The following is a 26,943-nucleotide window of genomic DNA, read 5'->3' as shown; positions in this document are numbered from 1 at the left end:
ACAAATGTCCCTTACAGTCCCAAAATGGGAGAATTTATAACATTGAACAAAGAAATGGCAGAACAATTAAACAACTACTTTAGTTTTGTCTTCATGGAGGAAAACACAAATAACTTCACAGAAGCTGCTATTTAAAAAAAGGAGGGGAGCAAAATAGGGAATTACAGACCAGTTAGCTGAACATGAAACATAGAAAATAGGAGCACGAACATAGAACATATCGTGCAGAAGGAGGCCATTCGGCCCATCGAGTCTGCACCAACCCACTTAAGTCCTCACTTCCACCCTATCCCCGTAACCCAATAACCCCTCCTAACCTTTTTGATCACTAAGGGCATTTTATCATGGCCCAATCCACCAGACCTGCACGTCTTTGGACTGTGGGAGGAAACCGGAGCACCCGGAGGAAACCCTCGCAGACACGGGAAGAACATGCAGACTCCGCACAGACAGTGACCCAGCAGGGAATCGAACCTGGGACCCTGGCGCTGTGAAGCCACAGTGCTTATCCACTTGTGCTACCATGCTACTCCCTCAAAGAGGGGGCTCAAAGAGTAGGCCCCTTCGAGCCTGCTACACCATTCATTAGGATCATGGCTGATCATCCATCTCAATAACCTGTCCCCGCGTTTCCCACATACCGTTTGATTCCTTTAGCCCCAAGTGCTGTATCCAGTTCCTTCCTGAAAACATATGTTTTAGCCTCAACTGCTTTCTGTGGTAGAGAATTCCACAAGCTTACCACTCTCTGGCTGAAGAAATTTCTCCATCTTACTCCTAAATGGTTTACCCTGTATTCTCAGACTGTGACCCTTGGTCCTGGACTCTCCTGCCATTGGATCCATGTTATCTGCATCTGCCGTGTCTAGTCCTGTTAGAATTTTATAGGTTTTGATTGGATTTGTTTATTGTCACGTGTACCGAGGTACAGTGAAAAGTATTGTTCTGCGCACAGTTCAGACAGATCATTCTGTACATGAAAAGAAAATACATAGGGCAAACATAAAATACACAATGTAAATACATAGACATAGGCATTGGGTGAAGCATACAGGAGTGTAGCACTACCCAGTAGAGAAGATGCGTGAAGAGATCAGTTCAGTCCGTATGAGAGTCGTTTAGGAGTCTGGTAACAGCGGGGAAGAAGCTGTTTTTGAATTTATTTGTTTCTATGAGATCCTCCTTACTCTCCTAAACTCCAGTGAGTATAATCCTAGCTGATTCACTCTCTCCTCATACGTCTGTCCTGCCACCCCAGGAATCAGTCTGGTTAACCTTTGCTGCACTCCCTCTATGTCAAGAACATCCTTCCTCAGATAAAGAGACCAAAACTAAACACAATATTCCAGGTGTTGTCACACCAAGGCTCTGTATAGTTGCAGCTAACATCTCTGCTCCCGTAGTCGAATCCACTCGCTACGAAGGCAAGCATACCATGTGAGTAGTAGATAAAATGCTAGAGTCTATTATAAAGAATATGATAACAGGACACTTAGATAATATCAACTAGATTAGACAAAGTCAGCATGGATTTATGAAAGAGAAATCATGTTTGACAAACCTTACTGGAGTTTTCTGAGATGGAACTAGGAGAATAGATAAGGGTGAACCAGTGGATGTGGTGTATTTGGATTTTCAGAAAGCTTTGATAAGTTCCCACTAAGAGGTTAGTGCGAAAAATTAAAACATATAGTATTGGGGTTAATGTATTGATTAGAATTTGAGAATTGGTTAGCAGACGGGAAAAAGAAAGGATGAATAAATGGGTCTTTTTCGAAGTGGCAGGCAATGACTAGTGTGATCCTGCAGGGATTAGTGCTTGTGCCCCAGTTATTCACAATATACATCAATGATTTGGATGAAGGAACCAAATGTGATATTTTCAAATTTGCTGACTTGTTGGGAATGTGAGTGGTGAGGTGGATGGTAAAAGACTTCAAGGTGATTAAGACAAGTTGAGTGATTGGATTGGATTGGTTTATTGTCACGTGTACCGAGGTACAGTGAAAGTACTGTTCTGCGTGCAGCTCAGACAGATCATTCCGTACATGAAAAGAAAATACATAATAGGGAAAACATAAAATACACAATATAAATGCATAGATACAGGCATCGGGTGAAGCATACAGGAGTGTGGTACTACTCAGTAGAGAAGATGTGTGAAGAGATCAGATCAATCCATAAGTCCATCAGTCCATAAGAGGGTAGTTCTGCTGGGTCGGGTCATCAGGTCTATTCCACGGGCCTCTGAGAATCTTCAAACCTGCAAGAGAATTAGTTTTAAGAGATTAGTACGGTTATAGGAGATGTAAGAAGGGGATCTGTGTGAGAGAGCTCACAGATAATCGCCACGCTCCGGCTTGTGAGCGACTGGACGAATACATGGAAGACGCAGTACAATGTGGATAAATGTCAAGATATCCACTTCGGATGGAGAACCAGAATTGCAGAGTATCACTTAAGTGATGATGGATTGGGAACTGTTGATGTACGAAGGGTGTTCCAGTACACCAGTCACTGAAAACAGATAGGAAGGCAAATTGCATTGCAAGGGGACTTGAGTACAGGAGCAAGGATGGCTTACTGCAGCTGTACAGGGCCTCAGTGAGCCCACACCTGGAATAGTATGTACAGTTTTTGTCTCCTTGTCTCAGAACGGATATGCTTGCCATAGAGGGATTGCAGTTCACCAGGCTGATTCCTGGGATGGCAGGATTGTCGTAAGAGGAGAGATTGGGTTGACTGGGCCTGTATTCACTGGAGTCTAAAAGAATGAGAGAGGATCTAATTCAAAGGTATTTCTGACGAGGCTGTCAGACTGGATGCAGAGATGAGGAGAAACTTCTTCACTCAGAAGGTGGTGAGCCTGTGAAATTCTCCCTCAGGAGGCTATTGAGGACAAGTCACTGAATATATTTAAGAAGGAAATAAGATAGATTTCTACACTCTTTAAAGGTGTCAAGGGATATGGGGATAGCATAGGATTATGGCGTTGAGATAGAAGATCACATTGATTGACGGAGCAGGCTTGAAGGGTTGAAAAGCCTACTCCTGCTCCTATGTTTCCAGAACTAGGGGTTACTATTTAAAAATAAGGGGTTGCTTATTTCAGACATAGATTAGGATTTTTTTTCTCTCAGAGGGTAGTGAGTATTTGGAACTCTCTTCCTCAAAAGGTGATGGAAGCAGAGTCTTTGAATATTTTTAAGCAAAGCTGAATAGCCTTGATCTTATTGAATGGAGGAGCAGGCTCGAGGGGCCAAGTGGCTACTTCTACTCCTAATTCATGTGTTCATATGTATGTTCACAGCTACACCCATAGTACTGTGAGGAAGAGAGTTCTAGGATTTTGACACAGCCAGTGAATGAATGGGATAGTTCCAAGCCAGGATGGTATGTAGCTTGTATGGGAACTTGAAAAAGAAGGGGGTGAATGGTTATTGGGGGTAGGAAAGAAGATGTACTTGAGGTTATAATCAGATCCGTTATGATCTTATTGAATGGTGGAGCAGGCTTGAGGGGGAAAATGGCCTGCTCCTAATTAATATGTTTGTATGTATGTGCGTAGCTACATCCATCATGCTGTTAGGAAGCAGGTTCCAGTGTTTTGATCCAGTGACAGTGAATGAATGGCACAGTTACAAGACAGGATGGTGTGTGGCTTGGATATGATCTTTCAGGTGGTGGTGTTCCTAAGTTTCCCTTAACTTTTAGGTGGTAGAGGTTGCAGGTTTGGAAGGTGCCGTCAAAGGAGCCATGGTGGGTTGCTGAGTGCGACTGGTAGATGGTACACATTGCTGCTATTGTGTGTTAGTGGTGGAGGGAGTGAATGTTTATCCTGGTTGATAGGGTGCCAGTCACACTGGTTACTTTGTGTGGGATGATGTTGAGCCTCTTGATTGTTGTTGGAGCTGCACTCATCCAGTGACGTGGAGAGTATTACATCACTCTCCTGTGTGCTTTGTAGGTGGTGTATCAGGCTTTGGCAGTCAGGAGGTGAATTACTTGCTGCAGAATTCCTGACCTCTGACCTGTTCATGTAGCCTCCGCATTTCTATGGTTGGTCCAGTGCAGTTTCTGGTCAATGGTAACCCCCAGGATGTTGACAGTTGAGGATTCAGTGATGGGCAGTGATAGCAATGCCATTGAATGTCAAGTGCGGGCGGGGGCGGGGTGCTTGGATTCTCTCTTATTAGACATGGTCATTGCCTGGCACATGTGTGGTGCGAATGTTACTTGTCACTTATCAGCCACGGGTTGTAGTCATATCTAGCACAAAGGATGATGGATGTGGTTGTTGTAAGTCAATCATCTCAGTCCCAGATCATCACTTCAGGAGTTCCTTAGGGTAGTGTCCTAGGCCTAACCATCTTCAGCTATTTCAAAATTAGCTTCCCTCCACCAGAAGGTCACAAGTTGAGAGGTTCGCTGATGATTGCACAGTGTTCAGTATCGAATGGCCAACTCCTGATCCTATTTGCAACTGCTCAGATAATGAAGCAATCTGTGCCCATATGTAGCAAGACCTGGACAATATTACTGAACACAGTGGCTACAAGTGCAGGTGAGAGGCCAGGAATTCTGTGGAGAAGAACTCAGCTTCGCACTCCCCGAAGCCTGTCCACCATCTACAAGTCAGGAGTGTGATGGAATACTCTCCCCTTGCCTGGAAGAGTGGAGCTCTAACAACACTTAAGAAGTTCACTACCATACAGGACAAAGCAGCCAGCTTGACTGGCACCCCATCCACAATCGTCAATATCCACTCCCTCCACCAAGCAACTTACCAAGGCTCCTTCAACAGGACTTTCCAAACCCACAACCTCTACCACCTGGAGAACAAGGTCAGCAGATGCATGGGAACACTGCTGCCTGCAAGTTCCCCTCCAAGTCACACATCATCCTGACTTGGAGTAATTTCGACGTTCCTTCACTGTCACTGGGTCAAAATCATGGAACTCTGCACAGCTCCCTCCCCACCTCCACCACACGGACTGTAGCAGCCCAAGGTTGTTCACCATCACCTTCACAATGGCAGCAGGGATGAGCAATAAAAATGCTGTCTTGGCCAGAAATCCCATTAAATCCCAAGCCTCAATCCTATCCAGGCCTTGCTGCATATGGACACAGACCTCTCTGGTATCAGGAGTCACGAATGGTGCTGAACATCGTCCAATTCTCAGCAAACATCTCCACTTGTGGCCTTGTTATCGGGGGAAGGCCATTAATGAATAGCTGAAGACTGTTGGGCTCAGAGCATCACCCTCGGGAACTCTTGCAGCAAATGTCCTGGTACTGAGATGACTGAATTCCAACAAGCACGGCCATCTTCCTTTGTGCTAGGTTGGACTGCAATCATTGGACAGTTTTCCTCTGATTCCCACTGACTCCAGTTTTACCAGGGTTCCTTGATGCCACAGATGGCCAAATACTGCTTTGATGTCAAGGACCATCATTCTCAGCTCACTTCTTGAGTTCAGCTCTTGTGTCCATGTTTGAACCAATGCTGTAATGAGGTCAGGTGCTGAGTGACACTGATGGAAATCAAACTCAGCATCCATGAGCAGGTTATTGTTGACTAAGTGCTGCTTGATAGTGATGTTGATGACCTCTTCCATCTCACTTTGCTGATAATCGAGAGTATCATAGAATCATAGAATTTACAGTGCAGAAGGAGGCCATTCGGCCCATCAAGTCTGCACTGGCCCTTGGAAAGAGCACCCTACTTAAGCCCACACCTCCACCCTATCCCCGTAACCCATTAATCCCACCGAACCTTTTGGACACTAAGGGGCAATTTAGCATGGCCAATCCACCTAATCTACACATCTTTGGACTGTGGGAGGAAACCCAAGCAGAAACAGGGAGAAAGTGCAAACTCCGCACAGACAGTCATCCGAGGCCAGAATTGAATCCGAGTCCCTGGAGCTGTAGGGGTGCAGTGCTAACCACTGTGCCACCGTGCCGCCCCACTGATGGGGTAGTAATTATCCGAGTTGGATTTACATAGAACATAGAACATAGAACATAGAAAATACAGCACAGAACAGGCCCTTCGGCCCATGATGTTGTGCCGAACCTTTGTCCTAGATTAATCATAGATTATCATTGAATTTACAGTGCAGAAGGAGGCCATTCGGCCCTTTGAGTCTGCACCGGCTCCTGGAAAGAGCACCCTACCCAAACTCAACACCTCCACCCAACACCAAGGGCAATTTTGGGCATTAAGGGCAATTTATCATTGGCCAATTCACCTAACCTGCACATCTTTGGACTGTGGGAGGAAACCGGAGCACCCGGAGGAAACCCACGCAGACACGGGGAGGACGTGCAGACTCCGCACAGACCGTGACCCAAGCCGGAATCGAACCTGGGACCCTGGAGCTGTGAAGCATTGTGCTATCCACAATGCTACCGCGCTGCCCTTAAGAACAAATAAATCTACACTATATCATTTTACCGTAATCCATGTACCTATCCAATAGCTGCTTGAAGGTCCCTAATGTTTCCGACTCAACTACTTCCACAGGCAGTGCATTCCATGCCCCCACTACTCTCTGGGTAAAGAACCTACCTCTGATATCCCTCCTATATCTTCCACCTTTCACCTTAAATTTATGTCCCCTTGTAATGGTTTGTTCTACCCGGGGAAAAAGTCTCTGACTGTCTACTCTATCTATTCCCCTGATCATCTTATAAACCTCTATCAAGTCGCCCCTCATCCTTCTCCGTTCTAATGAGAAAAGGCCTAGCACCCTCAACCTTTCCTCGTAAGACCTACTCTCCATTCCAGGCAACATCCTGGTAAATCTTCTTTGCACCTTTTCCAAAGCTTCCACATCCTTCCTAAAATGAGGCGACCAGAACTGTACACAGTACTCCAAATGTGGCCTTACCAAAGTTTTGTACAGCTGCATCATCACCTCACGGCTCTTAAATTCAATCCCTCTGTTAATGAACGCGAGCACACCATAGGCCTTCTTCACAGCTCTATCCACTTGAGTGGCAACTTTCAAAGATGTATGAACATAGACCCCAAGATCTCTCTGCTCCTCCACATTGCCAAGAACTCTACCGTTAACCCTGTATTCCGCATTCATATTTGTCCTTCCAAAATGGACAACCTCACACTTTTCAGGGTTAAACTCCATCTGCCACTTCTCAGCCCAGCTCTGCATCCTATCTATGTCTCTTTGCAGCCGACAACAGCCCTCCTCACTATCCACAACTCCACCAATCTTCGTATTGTCTGCAAATTTACTGACCCACCCTTCAACTCCCTCATCCAAGTCATTAATGAAAATCACAAACAGCAGAGGACCCAGAACTGATCCCTGCGGTACGCCACTGGTAACTGGGATCCAGGCTGAATATTTACCATCCACCACCACTCTCTGACTTCTATCGGTTAGCCAGTTCGTTATCCAACTGGCCAAATTTCCCACTATCCCATGCCTCCTTACTTTCTGCATAAGCCTACCATGGGGAACCTTATCAAATGCCTTACTAAAATTTGTCCTGCTTTTTATGGACAGCACAATTTTCCACATTGTCGGGTAGATGCCGGTGTTATAGCTGTGCTGGAATTGCTTCGCCAGAGGCGCGGCTAGTTCAGGAGTGTAAATCTTTATCACTATTGCCAGAGGCCCATATTGTCAGAGCCATAAGACATAGGAGCAGAATTAGGCCACTCGGCCCATCGGGTCTGCTCCGCCATTCAATCATGGCTGATATTTTCTCATCCCCATTCTCCTGCCGTCTCCCCATAACCCCTGATCCTCTTATTAATCAAGAACCTATCTATCTAGGTACCTATCTATGTACCTAAAGACACTCAGTGATTTGCCTCCACAGCCTTCTCCAGCAAAGGGTTTCACAGATTCACCACCCTCTGGCTCCATCGCGTTTGCACTATCCGAAGCTTTCAGCAGTTTCTTGATATCACACGGAGTGAATAGAATTGGCTGAAGACTGACATCAATGATGCTAGGGACCTCAGGAGATGGCCGAGATTGATCATCTACTTAGCACATCTGAAGATGGTTGCAAATACTTCAGCCTTGTCTTTTGCATAGATATACTGGGTTCCTGCATCATTGAGAATGGGGATATTTGTGCAGACTTTACTTCCAGTTAGTTGTTCAATTGTCCACCACCATTTCTGGATGTGGCAGGGCTCAGATCTGAGGTCACTGAGCTGCCATGGGGGTCACTTAGCTCCATCTGTCACATGCAAGCAGGGTGTCCTGTGTTGTAGCTTCACCAGCATTTTTAGATACGCTTGGTACTTCTCTTTGAATGCCCTCCTGCATTTCTAATTAAACCAGGGACTTCACTTATCTAGGGAATTCAAGACTATTAAGGAGCCGCAGGACACATTGTGGAGCGTACATTGAGTTTCAGCTATGGGTCAATGATAATACTTTGATCTGTAACTGAGAAGGCAGTGATTTCATGTCCCGCTCCCGACACACGAGTGCAAAAGTAGTCTGACACTTTAGTGCAGCACTAATAATGTGTTGCATAGTTGGAGGCACTGTTTTACAGAGGAGACATTAAGCAGAGGTTATGTTTGCCTTCTTAGATCTTATTGCACTGTCTCAAAGGAGAAGGGACGTTCTTCCCGCTTTCCGACCAACATCACTGTAGCGCACAAAGACTCCGTGAGACGAATAGAGTGAAGTCGATGAGGCTTTATTAAGCGTGTCTGTTCCCCCGCAGCTCGATAGTAGAATGGCCTGCGGGGGAGGACTCCGGCTTCTTATACTCCGCCTTCAGGGCGGAGCTAGAGGTCAACGGCCAACCAGGACCCGGGATCTGTCAGCCAATGACATTAGGGCTTCCAGTCCCACATGACCCCTAATACATACTACCACATTCACCCCTTGTCAAAAATGAACCCGGCGGGGTGATGCTTCGCATGGTGGTAAGGGTTTACAGGGCTGGTCCTGGGAGGAAAACATTCATATGGCAATACAGTATGTACAATTTTGTCCTGTTTCAACTATTTACAGAAGGTATCGGAAGAAAAGCAAAATGTTCTTGTGAAAAGTCCATATATTGATTTAGATCGACGCCACGAGTCGGTCGGGCGGTCTGGTCGTCCGTGTCGATCGCCTCGGCCCCGGTGGTGGTGGTGGTGCTCGTACCGGTGTTGTCGTCTCCGGGAGCCTTACGGTTTCAGCTTGGGCTTTATTCTTGGTCGGGCCTGAGGGGAGGGGAACCGTTCCTCCTGGGAAGGGGGCGGTCGCGGGGTGCGACGGTGGCAGGAAGGGCGGGGGTTGGGTGAATGGTGTCGGGGGTGTGTGTGTGTTGCCGGCGGGCGCCAGATCCCGCAGGGAGACCGTGTCCTGTCGGCCGTCGGGGTACTCCACGTAAGCGTACTGCGGGTTCGCGTGGAGGAGGTGAACCCTTTCGACCAACGGGTCCGCCTTGTGTTCCCGCACATGCTTTCGGAGCAAGATGGGTCCTGGGGCCGCCAGCCAGGTCGGCAGCGACGTTCCAGAGGAGGACCTCCTAGGGAAGACAAGGAGACGCTCATGAGGCGTTTGATTAGTGCTCGTACATAATAGCGACCGGATGGAGTGGAGAGCGTCCGGGAGGACCTCCTGCCACCGTGAAATTGGGAGGTCCCTGGACCGTAGGGCCAGTAGGACGGTCTTCCAGACCGTGCCGTTCTCCCTCTCTACTTGCCCGTTCCCCCGGGGGTTGTAGCTGGTCGTCCTGCTTGAGGCTATGCCCTTGCTGAGCAGGAACTGGCGCAGCTCGTCACTCATGAAAGAGGACCCCCTGTCGCTGTGGACGTATGCGGGGCAACCGAACAGTGTGAAGATGGTGTTCAGGGCTTTAATGACTGTGGCCGCGGTCATGTCAGAGCAGGGAATGGCGAATGGGAAGCGGGAGTATTCGTCCACCACATTAAGGAAGTATGTGTTGCGGTCGGTGGAGGGGAGGGGCCCTTTGAAATCCAGACTAAGGCGTTCAAAGGGGCGGCAAGCCTTAATCAGGTGCGCACCATCCGGCCTGAAAAAATGCGGTTTGCATTCCGCGCAGATGTGGCAGTCCCTTGTGATTGTACGGACCTCCTCTAAAGAGTATGGGAGGTTGCGGGACTTGATAAAGTGGAAAAGCCGAGTGACCCCCGGGTGGCAGAGGTCCTCGTGGAGGGTTTGGAGGCGGTTAATTTGTGCGTTGGCACATGTGCCGCGGGATAGGGCATCGGACGGCTCGTTCAGCTTTCCGGGACGATACAAGATCTCGTAGTTGAAGGTGGAGAGCTCGATCCTCCACCTTAAGATCTTGTCGTTTTTGATTTTGCCCCGCAGTGCATTATCGAACATGAAGGCTACCGACCGTTGGTCGGTGAGGAGAGTGAATCTCCTGCCGGCCAGGTAATGCCTCCAATGTCGCACAGCTTCCACTATGGCTTGGGCTTCCTTTTCCACTGAGGAGTGGCGGATTTCTGAAGCGTGGAGGGTTCGGGAGAAAAAGGCCACGGGTCTGCCCGCTTGGTTAAGGGTGGCCGCTAGAGCTACGTCGGAGGCGTCGCTCTCGACCTGGAAGGGGAGGGACTCGTCGATGGCGCGCATCGTGGCCTTTGCGATATCCGCTTTGATGCGGCTGAAGGCCTGGCAAGCCTCTGTCGACAGAGGGAAGGTCGTGGTCTGTATTAGGTGGCGGGCCTTGTCTGCGTACTGGGGGACCCACTGGGCGTAGTATGAAAAAAACCCCAGGCAGCGTTTCAGGGCTTTTGAGCAGTGCAGGAGGGGAAATTCCATGAGGGCGCGCATACGTTCGGGGTCGGGGCCTATTATCCCATTGCGCACTACGTAGCCCAGAATGGCTAGCCGGTTGGTGCTAAAAACGCACTTGTCCTCGTTGTACGTGAGGTTCAAGGTTTTGGCGGTCTGGAGGAATTTTTGGAGGTTGGCGTCGTGGTCCTGCTGGTCGTGGCCGCAGATGGTTACATTGTCGAGATACGGGAACGTGGCCCGCAACCCATGTTGATCAACCATTCGGTCCATCTCCCGTTGGAAGACCGAGACCCTGTTTGTGACGCCAAATGGGACCCTTAGGAAATGGTATAATCGCCCGCCTGCCTCGAAGGCTGTGTACTTGCGGTCACTTGGGCGGATGGGGAGCTGATGGTAGGCGGACTTGAGGTCCACGGTGGAGAAGACTTTATATTGGGCAATCCGATTGACCATGTCGGATATGCGGGGGAGAGGGTACGCGTCTAGTTGTGTGTACCTGTTGATGGTCTAGCTATAGTCTATGACCATCCTTTGTTTCTCCCCTGTCTTCACTACTACCACCTGTGCTCTCCAGGGACTATTGCTGGCCTGGATTATACCTTCCTTTAGTAGCCGCTGGACTTCGGACCGAATGAAGGTCCGGTCCTGGGCGCTGTACCGTCTGCTCCTAGTGGCGACGGGTTTGCAATCCGGGGTGAGGTTCGCAAACAAGGACGGGGGTTGCACCTTGAGGGTTGCGAGGCCGCAGATAGTGAGTGGGGGTATTGGGCCGCCGAATTTGAACGTAAGGCTCTGTAGATTGCACTGGAAATCTAATCCCAGTAATGTGGGGGCGCAGAGTTGGGGAAGGACGTGTAGTTTGTAGTTTTTGAACTCCCTCCCCTGCACCGTTAGGGTAACTATGCAGAAACCTTTGATCTGTACGGAGTGGGATCCTGCAGCTAGGGAAATCTTTTGTGCGCTGGGATAGGTGGTCAAGGAACAGCGTCTTACCGTGTCGGGGTGGATAAAGCTCTCCGTGCTCCCGGAGTCGACTAGGCATGGTGTCTCATGCCCGTTTATTAGCACCGTTGTCGTCGTCGTCTGGAGTGTCCGGGGCCGAGCTTGATCGAGCGTAATTGAAGCGAGACGTGGTTGTAGTAGTGGAGCGTCTTCCTCGAACCCCGTGGAGCCGTCGACACTGGGGTCCGTTGTTGCCATCCAAGATGGCGTCGGGAATGAACAAAATGGCTGCCCCCATACATCGCACATGGCTGGGGGGTCGCAAGATGGCGGCGGGGGTGGACAAAATGGCCGCCCCACGCGTCGTACAGGTCTGGGGTGGTCCAAGATGGCGGCGGCCTTCCTCCACTCGTGGTGGCCGGGACCCAAAATGGCGGCGTCTGCGGGTCGCACATGGGGCGCTGGGGGGTTGGGGAGCGTTAGGACCGCGCGGGGCTCCCTCATCTCTGGGGACAGCGGTGGTCGGGACCCAAATTGGTAGCGCCGGCGGGTCATACGTGGGGACGGGGGGGGGGGGGGGTTGGGGAGCGTAAGCGGAGTGCAGGGCTCCCTGTTCTCCCGGGACTGCGGTGGTCGGAACCCAGAGTGGCTGCGCCTGCGGGTCGTACATGGGGCGCTGGGGGGGTTGTGGAGCGTAAGCGGCGTGCAGGGCTCCCTGTTCTCCCGGGACAGCGGCGACCTCGCGGGACCGGCACACAACCGCGAAATGGCCCTTTTTCCCGCAGCTCTTGCAGATTGCTGCGCGGGCCGGGCAGCGCTGCCGGGGTGTTTCGCCTGGCCGCAGAAATAGCAGCCCCGGTGCGACTTGGCGTTTGGACCGCGCAAGCCTGTGGGTGTCCGGGGGGGGGGGGGTTTGTCGCGACGGGTACGTATGGAGCCCAATGGGCTGCCGCGCGGTCGGGGCCGTAGGCGCGGGTATTACGCGCGGCCACGTCTAGGGAGGCTGCTAGGGCCCGTGTCTCTGAGAGTCCTAGCGACTCTTTTTCTAGACGTCTTTGGCGGATTTGGGAGGAATTCATACCTGCCACAAAAGCATCGCGCATTAACATGTCCGTGTGTTCATTTGCGTTCACCGAAGGGCAGCTGCAGGCTCGTCCCAAAATCAGGAGCGCGGCGTAGAATTCGCCCATCGATTCTCCGGGACTTTGCCGTCTCGTCGCGAGCTGGTAGCGAGCGTAGATTTGGTTAACTGGGAGGACATAGAGACTTTTCAGTGCTGCGAACGCCGTCTGGAAATCCTCCGCGTCTTCGATGAGGGAGAAAATTTCCGTGCTTAACCTCGAGTGCAGGACCTGTAGTTTTTGGTCTTCTGTGACCCGGCCGGTGGCCGTTCTGAGGTAGGCCTCGAAACAAGTCTGCCAGTGCTTGAAGGCTGCTGCCGCGTTCACTGCGTGGGGGCTGATCCTCAGGCATTCCGGGATGATCCTGAGCTCCATAGTCCTTTTTAGGCACGCTTAATAAATTGTAGCGCACAAAGACTCCGTGAGACGAATAGAGTGAAGTTGATGAGGCTTTATTAAGCGTGTCTGTTCCCCCGCAGCTCGATAGTAGAATGGCCTGCGGAGGAGGACTCCGGCTTCTTATACTCCGCCTTCAGGGCGGAGCTAGAGGTCAACGGCCAACCAGGACCCGGGATCTGTCAGCCAATGACATTAGGGCTTCCAGTCCCACATGACCCCTAATACATACTACCACAATCACTAAAACAGATGACCTTGATTATTATCTCATTGCTGTTTGTGGGATCTTACCATGTGCAAATTGGAGCCCACATTTCACTGCATTACAATAGTGTCCAAACTACAAAAATACTTGATCGGCTGTAAAGCATTTTGGGACATCTCAAGGTAATCTTCTTTAACATGGTGTGTTCTAGGAATGGTTTGATGGACCAAATATTATTTTCTTGTTCCATCTGAAGTGGAATTACTTGGTCCAACATTGTTCACAGCCTCAAAAGCTGGGAAACATACAAAACCTGTGGCACAGAGCGAGGCCGTTTCACCCATACTCCTGTGCCGGCTGAAAAAGAGCAATCTAGCCTAATCCCACTTTCCAGTTCTTGGTCTACAAGTTGCTTCAGTTCAAGTGCATATCCAAATATGTTTTAAATGCCTCTAGCAGCCTGTCAAGTAGCGAGTTCCAGATCGCCACCACTCTGGATGAAAAGATTCTCAACTACCCTGTAATCCTCCTATTAATTACTTTAAATCTATATTTTTGGGTCACTTTGCCCACTCTGAAAATTGTGCCCCCCAAAATTTTTTACACAATTATGTATATCCATGTCGTTCTGGAATCAATGGCCAGAATTTTACACTCTCTCCCCAGCAGGCCCTTAGGTGGGGCTGGGAGCCTGCCTGCCCCAGAGTAGGATCTCAATTAGGGATTCCCCCTGGGCACCTTGGTTGCGATTTTACACTGGGACAGGCAGAGCCTCGGGTGGGAAGCCTGCTCTTGTCCCAATTCAGGGCTAAAGTGGCCACTTAAGGGCCTTTACCAACCCAGCCTCAAATTGTAGGCCGGCGGGCGGATGATAGTTCGGGGGGAGACTGAAAAAAAAACAAAGTTCGATTTCAGATGGGAAGAGATGGGGGCACCTCGTTTATTAGGCTCCTTCTGACTGGCAGAACCCTCCCGTTAAGGCCCGTTGAACTCCGGACCTCCCTCCACAACCCCTCCCCCCAACCCCCTCGCCAGCCTATCACCCAGAGACCCCACAGAGGTTTGCTATCCTCTCCACCCGGGGTTCTTGTCACTTACCTGTCCCATGGCTTCCAGGACTTAGTTCCAGACTGCTCCCTGCATTGCCTCTCCCGCCATGGCGGCGCTGTGCCTGGAGGGACTGGCGAGTTCTCGAAGGTGGGACTCCCTAAATCTGTATGGAAGTCCTGCCTTTATGTCAGTGTTTTTCAAACTCCTTCCCCCCCCCCCCCCAGACACACTTTTGGCAACTGGACAACCTTTGCAACCTATGTTGGCCGACCTTCGCAACAAACGCCGACCGACCTTCGCGACACATGGCATGATTGCTTACCTTTAATTTGAATGGCGAATTTGCTTTGTCCTCATGATCTCACTTCGATCCAGTTCATAAGAATCAGAGGGTAAAGTGTATATCAGGTGCAGACTACAGCCAGCTCCTTTGTGCCGTCTTCATCTTGATGAAGGCGGAAAATCTAACCTCACACATGTAGGTCGTCATGAAGGGCAATAGCAACAAAATGCTTGTTTTACTCAGCACTGGATACTCCTGGGAGATGCTACACCAGAATTCTGACAGCTTTGTGGGTTTTTGCCGTGTTTTCAATGTGGTATTACAGGTCTACAGCAGCATAGTCTTTTAATTTGGACAGGTTTGTTTCGATGTCACTAGTTTTCGGAGCGCGGAAGGAGCAGCGCTCCGAAAACTAGTGACATCGAAACAAACCTGTTGGACTTTAACCTGATGTTTTAATTTGGAGTCAGCTCTAAATTAATAACTGACTCTGCGGTCTGGACCTGTAAAGGAATTTTTCACACACCACTTCTCTTTCAAATTCTGAAACTTCTCTCATTTGTCGCAACATACACGGGATTTGCCTCATTTGCGTTATCACAATTGACAAATCAATGCCTCAAGAACTCATCTTTATACTTTGTTGATTTGAGTTAAGTTTCATTTTTCAGGGCTGTTAACCAGAGGCCTTGGAGCTCTAATACTACCAGTGCTCTGTCCTGCCCTGGAACTCTTAACACCACCATTGCTCTGTCCTGCCCTGAACCTCTAACTCTACCACTGCTCTGCACTGTCCTGCCCACGACTCTCCTGTGCAGCTCTCTCAAGCAGATTCTGTTGTGACATCCTATACAATAGGTAAACTGTCTATTTGAGTCTCTGGCCGTCTCTTACTTTTAAGAAAACCACATTGATCTTCACAGTTCACTTGCCTTGCTTGCCAGCAGCTGTAAAATCGAAACAACCCTGCTCCTTGCTTTGGCGCCAAAAACACCTACCTGGACAGCGCTTCACGGCAATTCTACACGCAGGGTGTGTGACCTGCTCTCTGCTTCTGGCTGGAAGACTCCACACAGCCTAATCATGTATCTCCATTTAAAAGGCGGAAGTGGCCGCATTTCTCGATGACTCATTCCACAGAGATTTCACCTTAAATCCTGTCCTGCTGACTGCATCCAGCATTTTCTCTTCCACACCGAATTGCCTGCGAGCTGCCATGTGGCAGCGGCCCATTATTGACTCCCTTTCTGAATCAAATTTTACCAAAATGCCCCAGGCCCTCCCACCCAACCACCACCAATAGCAGTAAAATGGTCCTTCACTGGATGCTCATTGTGCAACCTTGAATGTTTCTGTGAAAGTGAGTCAGAATTCCAAACTGTGATTTCCTTCCCATCACCCGGGCCCCTTCCATCCTAACTCACAGGCTTTTCAGTTACTGTGCACAAAACTCTTTGGAGCTCATGGTGGGAGTTTGAATATAAGCAGCTTGGGCTGCAGATTTGGTTAAACTTTTAAAAAGCAGTGTTTTTAAATTTGTGATCCTGTTTGGTTCCGATTGAAGCAGAGAGAAATGGGTGTTTCTTGAGGTTTTCATTGGTACTGTCGACAACAAGGCCTCAGTGTTCCATCCAGTTTGGTGTTGATTGCCAGGGAGTGGGGGTGCGAGGGGAGCGGGGGAGGGGGGGGGGGTGGGGGAGCGGGAGTGAGATGGTTGTGGAGAATGTAGGTGGGGGAAGGATAGGTCAGCTAGTTGTTTTGATGTAAGATTACAGAGGAAATCAGAATCTACATTACAGACAGTAGACTGGAGTTGTGTTTCCATCTTCATATCTCAGAATGTCTGCTTGTGAAGAGAATTTTGGTTACCAATTAAATTGAAGGTGGGACCTGGGGTGGGGGGAAGTAGACTCAGACAAAAGACTGTGTGGGGGTGTCTGCAATACAGGAAAATAATTTAAAGGACTGAGTTGCTCCTAAGCACAGATATAGAAGAATTGAATAGGATATATGTGCCAATTTGAACTATATTCATTACATGTATGTCTAGTTTATTGGGCATTAAATCTTCTGCCTTAACACTGTAATCTTCTGCTGTGGGCAAACAATACCTACTTACGTAACAAACTAACCATGTTTAAAACCGGCAAGCCTTCATGCTGAAGAGCATGGTTTGAATCGCAAATAGCATAAATATTCAAGATTATAGAATGGGCCCAGATTTCCTGTTCATTGCACATGTTGGAGATAGTGTGCTTTTGATTATCTTGTTTTATTTTTGATAAGATATAATTATTTGTTTAATGGATAATGTTGAAAGAATTTTGCTGTCTCTTTAAATGTACTTCCTGTCATTTTAGCATCAAGTCCTGCCTCAGGCCCTGAACGACATGTGCTTTCTCAGGACTTCCTTCGGTCACCGAGCAGGCATCCATCTACCTGGACTGTGGAAGATGTGATGCGGTTTGTCAGAGAATCTGACCCTCAGGCTCTGGGTCCACATGCTGAGCTTTTCAAAAAGCACGTAAGTGTTAAGACTATGAGGAAAAGACAAATACGGATTATGGGAGCACAGTGAGTTATCATTACTGAATTAGTAATCCTCCCACTCTGCTTCTCTCTGCACAGATGCTCCCTGACCTGCTGAGCATTTCCAGCATTTTCTGTTTTAATTTCAGATTTCCATCATCTGCAGTATTTTGCTTTTGCTGTAATCCAGAGGCCTGGGACTTATGATCCAGAGACTTGAGTTCAAATCCACCACGACAGCAGAGGAAATTAAATCCAATTATTAAATAATTCTGGAATGATAAACCAGTGACTGTGAATCTAGTGAATTGTCATGTAAAACCCAACTGGTTCACTAATTCCCTTCAGGAAAGGAAAGCTACCGCCCTTACCTGATCAGGGGCGAAATTCTCCGGAAACGGCGCGATGTCCGCCGACTGGCGCCCAAAACGGTGCAAATCAGTCGGACATTGCGCCGCCCCAAAGGTGCGGAATGCTCCGCATCTTGGGGGGCTGAGTCCCAACCTTAAGGGGCTAGGCCGGCGCCGGACGAATTTCCGCTCCGCCAGCTGGCGGAAAAGGCCTTTGGTGCCCCGCCAGCTGGCGCGGAAATGACATCTCCGGGCGGCGCATGCGCGGGAGCCTCTTCCGCCTCCGCCATGGTGGAGACCGTGGCGAAGGCGGAAGGGAAAGAGTGCCCCCACGGCACAGGCCCGCCCGCGGATCGGTGGGCCCCGATCGCGGGCCAGGCCACCGTGGGGGCAGCTCCCGGGGCCCGATCGCCCCGCGCCCCCCCCAGGACCCCGGAGCCCGCCCGCGCTGCCTTGTCCCGCCGGTAAGGTAGGTGGTTTAATCTACGCCGGCGGGACAGGCATTTTAGCAGCGGGACTTCGGCCCACCCGGGCCGGAGAATCGCGGGGGGGGGGGGGGGGAGCCCGCCAACTGCCGCGATTCCCGCCCCCGCCGAAAATCCAGTGGTGGAGAATTCGGCAACCGGCGGGGGCGGGATTCACACCAGCCCCCGGCGATTCTCCGATCCGGCGGGGGGTCGGAGAATCTCACCCTTGGCCTGAATGTGACTCCAGACCCACAGCAATGGGGCTGATTTTTGGCTGCTCTCTAAAATGGCCTACCGTGAGGAATGTAACAAATTGGTGTATCTATTGTATTCTATAACTGTTGCAGTAAGGGTTTTTAGAAGCCTAAGTAAAGGTATATATTTCTTGCAGCAATATTATTAAATAACCTAGGTTAAGGTATCCAGACTCTGTGTCTGCTAAAGCTGCAATTAAGAGGTCATAAGATGTGAGGTCATTATTAATATTAACCATTTACTTGTTTTCATAGAGATGCCTAATGGAACATTGGTATGATTGTTAGAGATTAGGGTAGCATGGTGGCACAGTGGTTAGCATTGCTGCCTACGGCGCTGAGGACCCAGGTTTGAATCCCGGCCCTGGGTCACTGTCGGTGTAGACTTTGCACGTTCCCCCTGTGTCTGTGTAGGTTTCACCCCCACAACCCAAAGATGTGCAAGTTAGATGGATTGACCACACTAAATTGCCCCTTAATTGGAAAAAATAATTGGGTACTCTAAATTTATAAGAAAAAAAGAAATGATTGTATGTAGGCCTAGCTAAGCAGGTGATGGAGCATCATAGTGAAATACAGATGATGTAATTAATGGGAGGAGCCAGGTCTGCCTGTAGTTTTTTGCCGTCTACGAGAAGTTTTTAAGTTGAACAGCAGCTTTGCCAAATGCAACCAGGTTGACAAGACAGAAGGATTTTCAGGTTGTCACTGAAAAGGTTTCTCTCTCCAGAGGTCTGCAGAGATAAGCAAGTAAACCATACTGTTATTTACAACGGCATTTGAACTGTACTGAGGTTGCAAAATTGAAGTTAGTAACAAGTACAGATAGTACGTTTTTACTTGTGTTTAAGAATGGTTTAACTGATAATTGTAAAGCTATTGTGCTGGATTCAACATTTGAGTGACTATGAGCCCGATTCTCCATTTCAGCGACGAAGTGTTGATGCCAACGGAGCATTTGTGGGGCGGGATTCTCCGGTCGCCGACGGCGAAATCACGTTCGGCAATCGGCCGGAGAATCGACGCTTACGACCAAATCGGGGGCGGCGCCACTTTCACGATGCTCTGCCCCCGACCGGCCGAGTTCCCGATGGCATGGGTCTCATCCGTCGGGAACTCGGCGTGGTGGCTGCGGACTCAGTCCAGCACCGTGTCAGTCGCGGGAGGGCCAATCCGCGCGGGCAGGGGGACTTTGCCAGTGGCTGGAGGCACTGTGGGCAGGTGGTCAATCCCGATTTTCCCCTAACACCCAGTTCTACGTCTCATCAGGAAATGTGTTTCGGGAGTTGCAGGATAGAGAATCCAACCCATCCTTAATGTTAATGTGGTTAATTCTGTGTTTAAATTAAAGGTTGTTTTAAAATTAAACATACCTATTGGTCAGAGTCGTCACTCCGGGGATGAAGTTTCCTTCCGTCAGTTTTACAAACTTAAAATAAAGTGTTTGGGTTTCTTGTCTAGTTTCCTAACAAATATTGGGGTCTAGTCTGCCCTTGAGAAGATCACAGTGAGCCACATTCTTGAATAAAACCAAGCAGCTTGGTTTTATTCAAGAATGTGGCTCACTGTGATCTTCTCAAGGGCAATTAGGGATAGGTAATAAATGCTGGCCTGGCGAGTGATGCACATTTACCATGAATGATTAAGAAGTGTTTGGTTTTGCTTCTATAACTATAAACAAGTCGAGATTGTCTTTCTGAGCAGGCATAAGACAGGACCAGCTAATTTAATTATCTAGACATCTTTAAGTGGGTTTAACATCGAGTGTGTTATTCTAACATCACTGTTTAGCTTTTCACCAGATAGGCAAAGATCAATGAGAATTCACTATTCATTAAAGTCAAAACCTGAAATGTTACCTGTGATTAATCCTCATACCTGCCTTGTACTCCAAATAATCTTTTCTTACCTCAGTAGTTTTTGTCACATTTGGTAAAAGTAAGCCACCTTTTCAATAGTTGACGTGCTTCTCTTCCACTCCCCATTTTTGCAGGAGATTGATGGCAATGCTTTGATCTTGCTGAAGAGTGACATGATAATGAAGTACATGGGACTGAAGCTGGGCCCAGCCCTGAAGCTCTGCTACCACATTGATAAACTGAAACATAGCAAATACTAAGCCGAGGAGTAAACGGGAACAGGGCAAATGGATGACAAGTCACTTTTTTGTTGTTGTTTTGTTTTAATTTTCTTTCCATGAAGGTGCACCAGCACTCCGAAACACTTCTCCCTACTACAGTTGTTCAGCAATCTTCTGATACGTATGACAAAGAGGAGCTGGAAGTAACTTGACGCCTTGCAGCAATACCACACACAAGGGCTGGTTTGTGGGTAACTTCATTTGTTGTTTCCATCTGTGCACAAAATATCCTATCACATGTCAATAATGCATGTATTGTCATTTTCACACCCAGGATTCGAGTGGAAATACCTGAGGTATGATCTGTGCAGTCCTTTTGTCTGACCCGGTTTCCTCATCATGGACTGAATTATCTGGAAATAGCATTTGAGTAAATGGGTGTGTAGCATTATTGTAAAAATTACAGACTGAGTGAAACAAATACCTTTATGTAATGTGTACAGTACAAACATAATCTAATTTTAAGTAATGGTGAATGGCTTTGCCTTTATCAAGTTATATTGAACTGTGTAAATAAGTGTATCATTCTCCTCTGCTACTGAAAGGTTAACATTTTACTTAACAGATGCCATCGAACTCTGTATGTGATTAGGCTTTGGAAACTTGCAGAAAGCATATCTATGACATTTTGACATCTGTTGTGCATATAATACATGATGTGTGAATATAGATATATGTTTGTTGAACTGAAGGACTCGAGTTGCTTTGGGTTGAATGCTGGAAAGCTGGGACCATGCTGGAGCAAAGAGCTTCATAAACCACCACCTTCACATCTGTACACAGTAACAGGCTTGGATTGAAATGATGTAGGCAGCCTTTTGTGGATTAAAAAAAAAAAAATTGGGCAATCCTCCCGAGCTATCTTAACATTCAACAGAACAAGCCTGGGGAATTCCTGATACCAGTCAGGCTGAATTAAAAAATAAACAGTGACAGGCAAAAAGAGAACTCAAAACTGAACCAGAATACGAGAAAACATTTGTCACCAGTTGCTGTATGTTGGTGTGTAGGTTAAAAAAGCCAGTGAACACTGGGGACTGAGTTTAACCATGCACTGTATACTGGGATGAAAACCGAAACTGCTGGAAAAACCTCAGCAACTTTGGCAGCATCTGTGGAGAGAAACAGAATTAACATTTCAAGTCCAATATGACTTCTTCAAAAATGACTCAAGCCATTTACTCTGGTTCTCTCCCCAGGCCTGCTGAGGGTTTCCAGCATTTTCTGTTTTTATTTCAGATTTCCAGCCTCCGCAGTATTTTGTTTGTCTTTCACTGTACACTAGGGTGTGGGTTCGATTGGTCAGTTTATACGGGTGAATGTTAGCAATCGGATATATATTGGAACTAGGTGTAATTCCTCGCCAGGTTGTACATTGCGTTCTGGTGTCACACAGCCAGTGGCCGTTCTATAGCTGCAAAATATGATCATCATTGACAACAGAAGCTGACCTAATGCTTTGTGACTTTATAACGTTACATTTCAGTGGGTGTAAAACATTATAATAAACCCGCCTGACTTTCTTTCCATTGCAGTCATTAAGGGCCGGTATAAAGCGGACAGGGCCGATCAGTTACTGCCTATTGTACATCCTCATCCTAAATTGAAAGTTGCGAACTGCTACCGAAGATATGAGTTTCCCAGCGGCTGCCAGAGTTTTTGAGTGACTGTGTGGTAGAAACAGATCCTGACTGCTCAAAACGAAAACCTGATAACAAAACAATAATCAGTCCTACAGCCTCTGAACAGCGACTCACCTTGAGCGGGATTCTCCGTTCCCCGACGCTGATTTCGTAATCGGCGATCGGGCGGAGAATCCCTTTTTACGAGCTAATCTGGGGCGGCACCTATTTTTGGATGCTCTGCCCCCTCCAAAATGGCATTATCGAGGCGTACACCACAGACCATTGGGACAGCCTCAGGACGTTATCTGAAGGCCCTCCCCCGATGCTCTGACCCCGATGGACCGAGTTCACGACGGCGCAGTTCACTTGTGCTCTCTGTTTTCATGAACCTGGTGTGGCGGCTGCAGATTGTGTCCAGAGCCGCCATAGTCAGGGGGGAGCCGCGCTGCTGGCCAGGGGGCTTCAGCGAGGGCTGGGGGGACTGGTGTGGGGGGGTCCGGGGTGGCAAGGGGGTGTCCAGGGGGGCACTATCTGGCAGGCCAGGTCCACATGCGGCCCGCACCATGTTGTGGGGCACGATCACTGCAGGTCGTCGCCGTGCGCATCTGCGGCCACGAACCCGGCCATTTACTTTGTAAAGGCGGTGTGATTTATGTGGCACAGCTGCTAGTCCTCGCCGATTGGAGGGTTGGTTCTGGGGCCGTGCCGATTTTTTCATCGCTGAACTAGACACTTCCCCTCAGCAGGTCTGACAGCGTCTGTGGAGAGAGAAGGGGGAGCTGACATTTCCGGTCTGGATGACTCTATCTGTCAGGGGGAAGTTCCAGATTGGAGCCCGACATTGGAACAGGACCAAAATGGATAACCTCACATTTATCCACATTATACTGCTTCTGCCATGCATTAATGTCCAAATCAGCCTGTCCAAATCACGTTGAAACATCTCCTCATAGCTCACCCTCCCTCCCAACTTTATTTATATCATTTGAAAATTTGGAGATTGTTTAGTTCCCTCATCCAAATCATTAATATATAATGTGAACAGTTGGGGTCCGATCACAGATTCCTGTGGCACCCCACCAGTCACTGCCTGCCAATGGGAAAGAGACCCATTTATTCCAATTCAGCTTATCTATCAGCATAATGTTCCATTCCCTTCTTCTTCTAAATATGCCCATCTAGCCTCAACTTAAATGCAACAATTCATCACTTGATTACTTGGTGACTACCTTATATAAAATTAAACATGGTCTAAGTTGTGGTCAGGGTTGTAGCATCAGTTACTAAACATTCAGTAGAATGGCAAAAAGAACCAAAGGCGGTATGATGTAAAAAGAAAAGTACACACCAAGTGGATAGGATCGGGGATGCACTACCTAGAATGTGGCAGAGGCAGATTCAATCATGGCTTTCAAAAGAGAATTCGATATTTATCTGAAGAGAAGAAAATTCAAGGCCTTGGGGAAAAGTCTAGAGAGTGGCATCTCTTGCAGAATCCGGCACAGACCTAATGGGCTGAATGACCTCCTGTGCTGTAACTATTCTATGATTCTGCAAGAATGCGTGGGAAGCAATAGGGTAACCCAAAAAGGCCACAGTGAGTGAACATTTCACATTTTTATAAAGATTCCTTGTGGGTTCGGAAGAGCCAGAAGCGATTCACTGGATCACTCAAATAATCCTGGGATTGCCTACACACCCCTTCCTCTCCCTCCCAACCACAATGTTTCAGTTTCCCCCGACCTGGCTGTCCGACTGCCAGTTCCAACCAGTCCTGCCAGTTTTAGGCCAAAAACAGTGCAGATACAACACATTTTTATTTTTCTGTGGTTACAATTCACCATGAGTGGCTTACACTCGTACTAAGTCAATGTTGTAATAATGATCAGAGATGGTTTTCCGAGTTTTTCAATTGCACACTTATTCCAGTTAACTGCAGTTCTTGTATATCTGTTTATCCAATAACTGGCACATGCATTCTCCAGTGCAAGCGGGATCTGTGTTAGTAGGCAAAAGTAGCACTGGTGGTGGAAGTTAATGTCCCAAGTATAGTATCTCTTGTGAATTAGTAACACTCACCATACAGATGGGATATTGTGAACAAGCAGAAAGTCAATTCAAGAGCAGCAATTATATAATCAGCATGTCTCTCCTAATCATTATAAACACAAACCAACAGATGTACGCATTCAATATGTGGGCTGCCAAAGATTTAATTGCCATATATACATTTATATGAGGCATTGTAAGTTTCAATTTTGGACTACGTTTTCTTAAAACTTGAAGGGAAAGTCTTGGGGGAATATTTTATGTCTAAAATGTCTCCCTATTAACTATGAATAAATTTATATTATGTTTCTTAATTTAAATCCTTAACTCTAACAGAGATTTGCCTTTATTTGGTCTCCTGTCTTCCTGCAGTTTATGGAAGTGCAATCTTAGGAAGTGGTCATCGTTGAGAAAGCTGCATTTATTGTCCACCTTCACTATGCTGAGAAAGTGATGTTGGGCCAGTGATATACTGTAATTAACGGGATCAATTGTCTTGGTCCTGGAATGGTTCAGTCACATTAAAGTGAGTAGCACCCACATAATAGCCTGAGAGACCATCCATCGATTAGCAATAGAAAAACATCCCAAGTCTTCTATTCCCCATTACCACTGAATACTCATGCTGTGTCTCATATTAAAGCAAATTCATTTTCGATCAAATTTACAGGTCACTGCTGAGAATTACTTCTTGAGTTTTTTTTTCTAATCTGTTGTGGCAATGTTGGTGGAAGCTTCCTTTATGTGGGGTTGGGGTGGTGTTCAGGGTTTCTGCCAGAGTTACAGTGGGACATTCCCTCATTTATCTTATTGCAAGTGTTCCAGTTAATAGTGGTGCTAATTAAATGCAATACTGAGAGAGGGAGATCAGATAAACAAAATATTTTTAATATACAATAGAGAGGCTAAAACTTCTTTCAACACATTTTAACTTTTGCTGATAGTGTACATAAACAATATTGGATTGGCCGCCCGTTCACCTCATTGAAGTGTTATTAATAGGATGGGGGCAGCATGTGGCGCAGTGGTTAGCACTGGGACTGCAGCGCTGAGGACCCAGGTTCGAATCCCGGCCCTGGGTCACTGTCCGTGTGGAGTTTGCACATTCTCCCCATGTCTGCATGGGTTTCACCCCCACAACCCAAAGATGTGCAGGTTAGGTGGATTGGCCAGGCTAAATTGACCCTTAATTGGGAAAAATAATTGGGTACTCTAAATTTAAAAAAAAGTGTTGTTAATAGGATAGTTGAGTCGGCCGCTCCAATGATACCCCGTTTACACTACCACCTAAAGTTAAAATTGCACCACTCCATGTTGTGCAGGTGGGATTAGGGCATTTCATTACTCTTAGTTTTACTTGGTTAAATTGTTGCACATCATTTCTTTAAGTCCATAGATATGCCAGCATCAATGTCAAGGGCCTGCTTTCCACACTGTACGTTCCTGTTTGGCATGTCCTTGTAGTTCCACCCGTTCTTTATCTGTAATGTATGCAGACAAGCAGTTGCTAGAGCAGGGTATCTGTCTAAGAAGTGCAAAAATGCACGGCTACAGTACTTAATCAACCAATATGGAGGTCTTTGCTTTTCCTGGTAATTTACAGGCTGGGGTCAATGAAGGATGAGTCTTGTATGTTATGATCCTGTGATATATTTGTCCTTATCTTCTGTTTAATGAACAATCCTGTGATATATGTGTACATTTACTCAGTGAAGTCTGTAAAGTACCCTGTGATATACGCCTATGTTATCCTGTAATGTGTATATTGCCTGGTGATGTGTACATTACCTGTGATGTATATGTACATTGTGTTGTGGCACATCCATGTATCATTCTGTGGTGTGTGCATTATCTTGCGACATTTGTACTCATTATTCCATCCTGTTGTACATCCCTTATTCCATCTAGCATTGTTTCCTTTAAAATTAATTTTACCTTTTTTGTCTGTTCATTTTCCTGTCTATCCCAACAGTTTATGGCACTAAATTTAATTTACAAATAATTTTATATTCCAGACATTTGCTAAATGCAGTCACCCTCACTTGGCATTGCACTAAAGGACCAAGCCCTTCTAAAAATTGGAGAATATCTGGCAGTGATTACAGGGCAGCAATCCTAATGAAAGGTCCACATAAACCAAGCCCAAGTGTCTAATGTACTGCATTATTTTAGAACAGTCAGCACTTTATTTTGAGATGTCTCCAACTTCCACTCGTCATCACCAATTTCACTAGTAAACAGGCCAACATCTTGTTATGGTAATACCAAACTATGGGCATGTCAAAATTACATCCACCATTCCCGCTGCACAATATTACAGCCTTGTGGTCCCTCAGAATATGCATGCACATGATACATATAGGTCCATATACACCACACACATATGTGCGCCCACATACATGTGCATGCACACACAAGTATGCACTTATGTACACACAGCCTATCGAAGGAGGTTGCTTTCTTCCATTTTTGGGCTTCTTCTTACAAACAGCAACTGCTACTGCCTTTCTCAAGCCAAATGCACGAATAGTTGTGATTAATTCTACAAGTTTGTTGATTAATAATACTCACCAACTGCGAACAGGAATTGTTCACTCGGTATTTATAATGCTGAACCATTGTGTGATGTCATTCTATTGGCACATGATCCAAATATAGAAGCTCACATATTTTCCTTCGTTGGTTAGTGAGATTTCTCTTGCTAGTAACCCAGTTTGGTGGAAGGGAAGATTATTGGAAGTACAATGATTTGCACAATTGATTTTTCTTCCTGTT

General features: G+C 47.4%; 1 protein-coding gene and 1 long non-coding RNA gene across 4 annotated transcripts in view; one reads left to right on the top strand and one right to left on the bottom strand.

Annotated features, from left to right (window-relative positions):
- The window catches only part of scml4 (Scm polycomb group protein like 4), a 185,906-nt gene extending 163,889 nt beyond the window's left edge, over positions 1-22,017 (top strand). For all 3 annotated transcript variants that reach the window (XM_072499955.1, XM_072499953.1, XM_072499954.1), the window contains 2 exons: positions 17,115-17,278; positions 20,348-22,017. In XM_072499955.1, the coding sequence (XP_072356056.1) occupies positions 17,115-17,278; positions 20,348-20,473 (290 nt within the window). In that variant the 3' untranslated portion in view covers positions 20,474-22,017. The remainder of the gene's footprint in view (positions 1-17,114; positions 17,279-20,347) is intronic.
- On the bottom strand, positions 1,951-26,943 carry LOC140411006 (uncharacterized). Its single transcript, XR_011940784.1, has 3 exons — positions 26,740-26,943; positions 20,264-20,847; positions 1,951-2,263 (listed from the first exon to the last, which is right to left on the bottom strand). It is a non-coding gene; the product is annotated as an uncharacterized lncRNA (long non-coding RNA).

The sequence above is a fragment of the Scyliorhinus torazame genome, chromosome 4 (genome assembly GCF_047496885.1).
Source record: "Scyliorhinus torazame isolate Kashiwa2021f chromosome 4, sScyTor2.1, whole genome shotgun sequence".
In the NCBI taxonomy this organism is placed as follows: domain Eukaryota; kingdom Metazoa; phylum Chordata; class Chondrichthyes; order Carcharhiniformes; family Scyliorhinidae; genus Scyliorhinus; species Scyliorhinus torazame.
The sequence above is the reverse complement of the archived record's forward strand: the minus strand, read 5'-3'. Positions and strand labels throughout refer to the sequence as shown.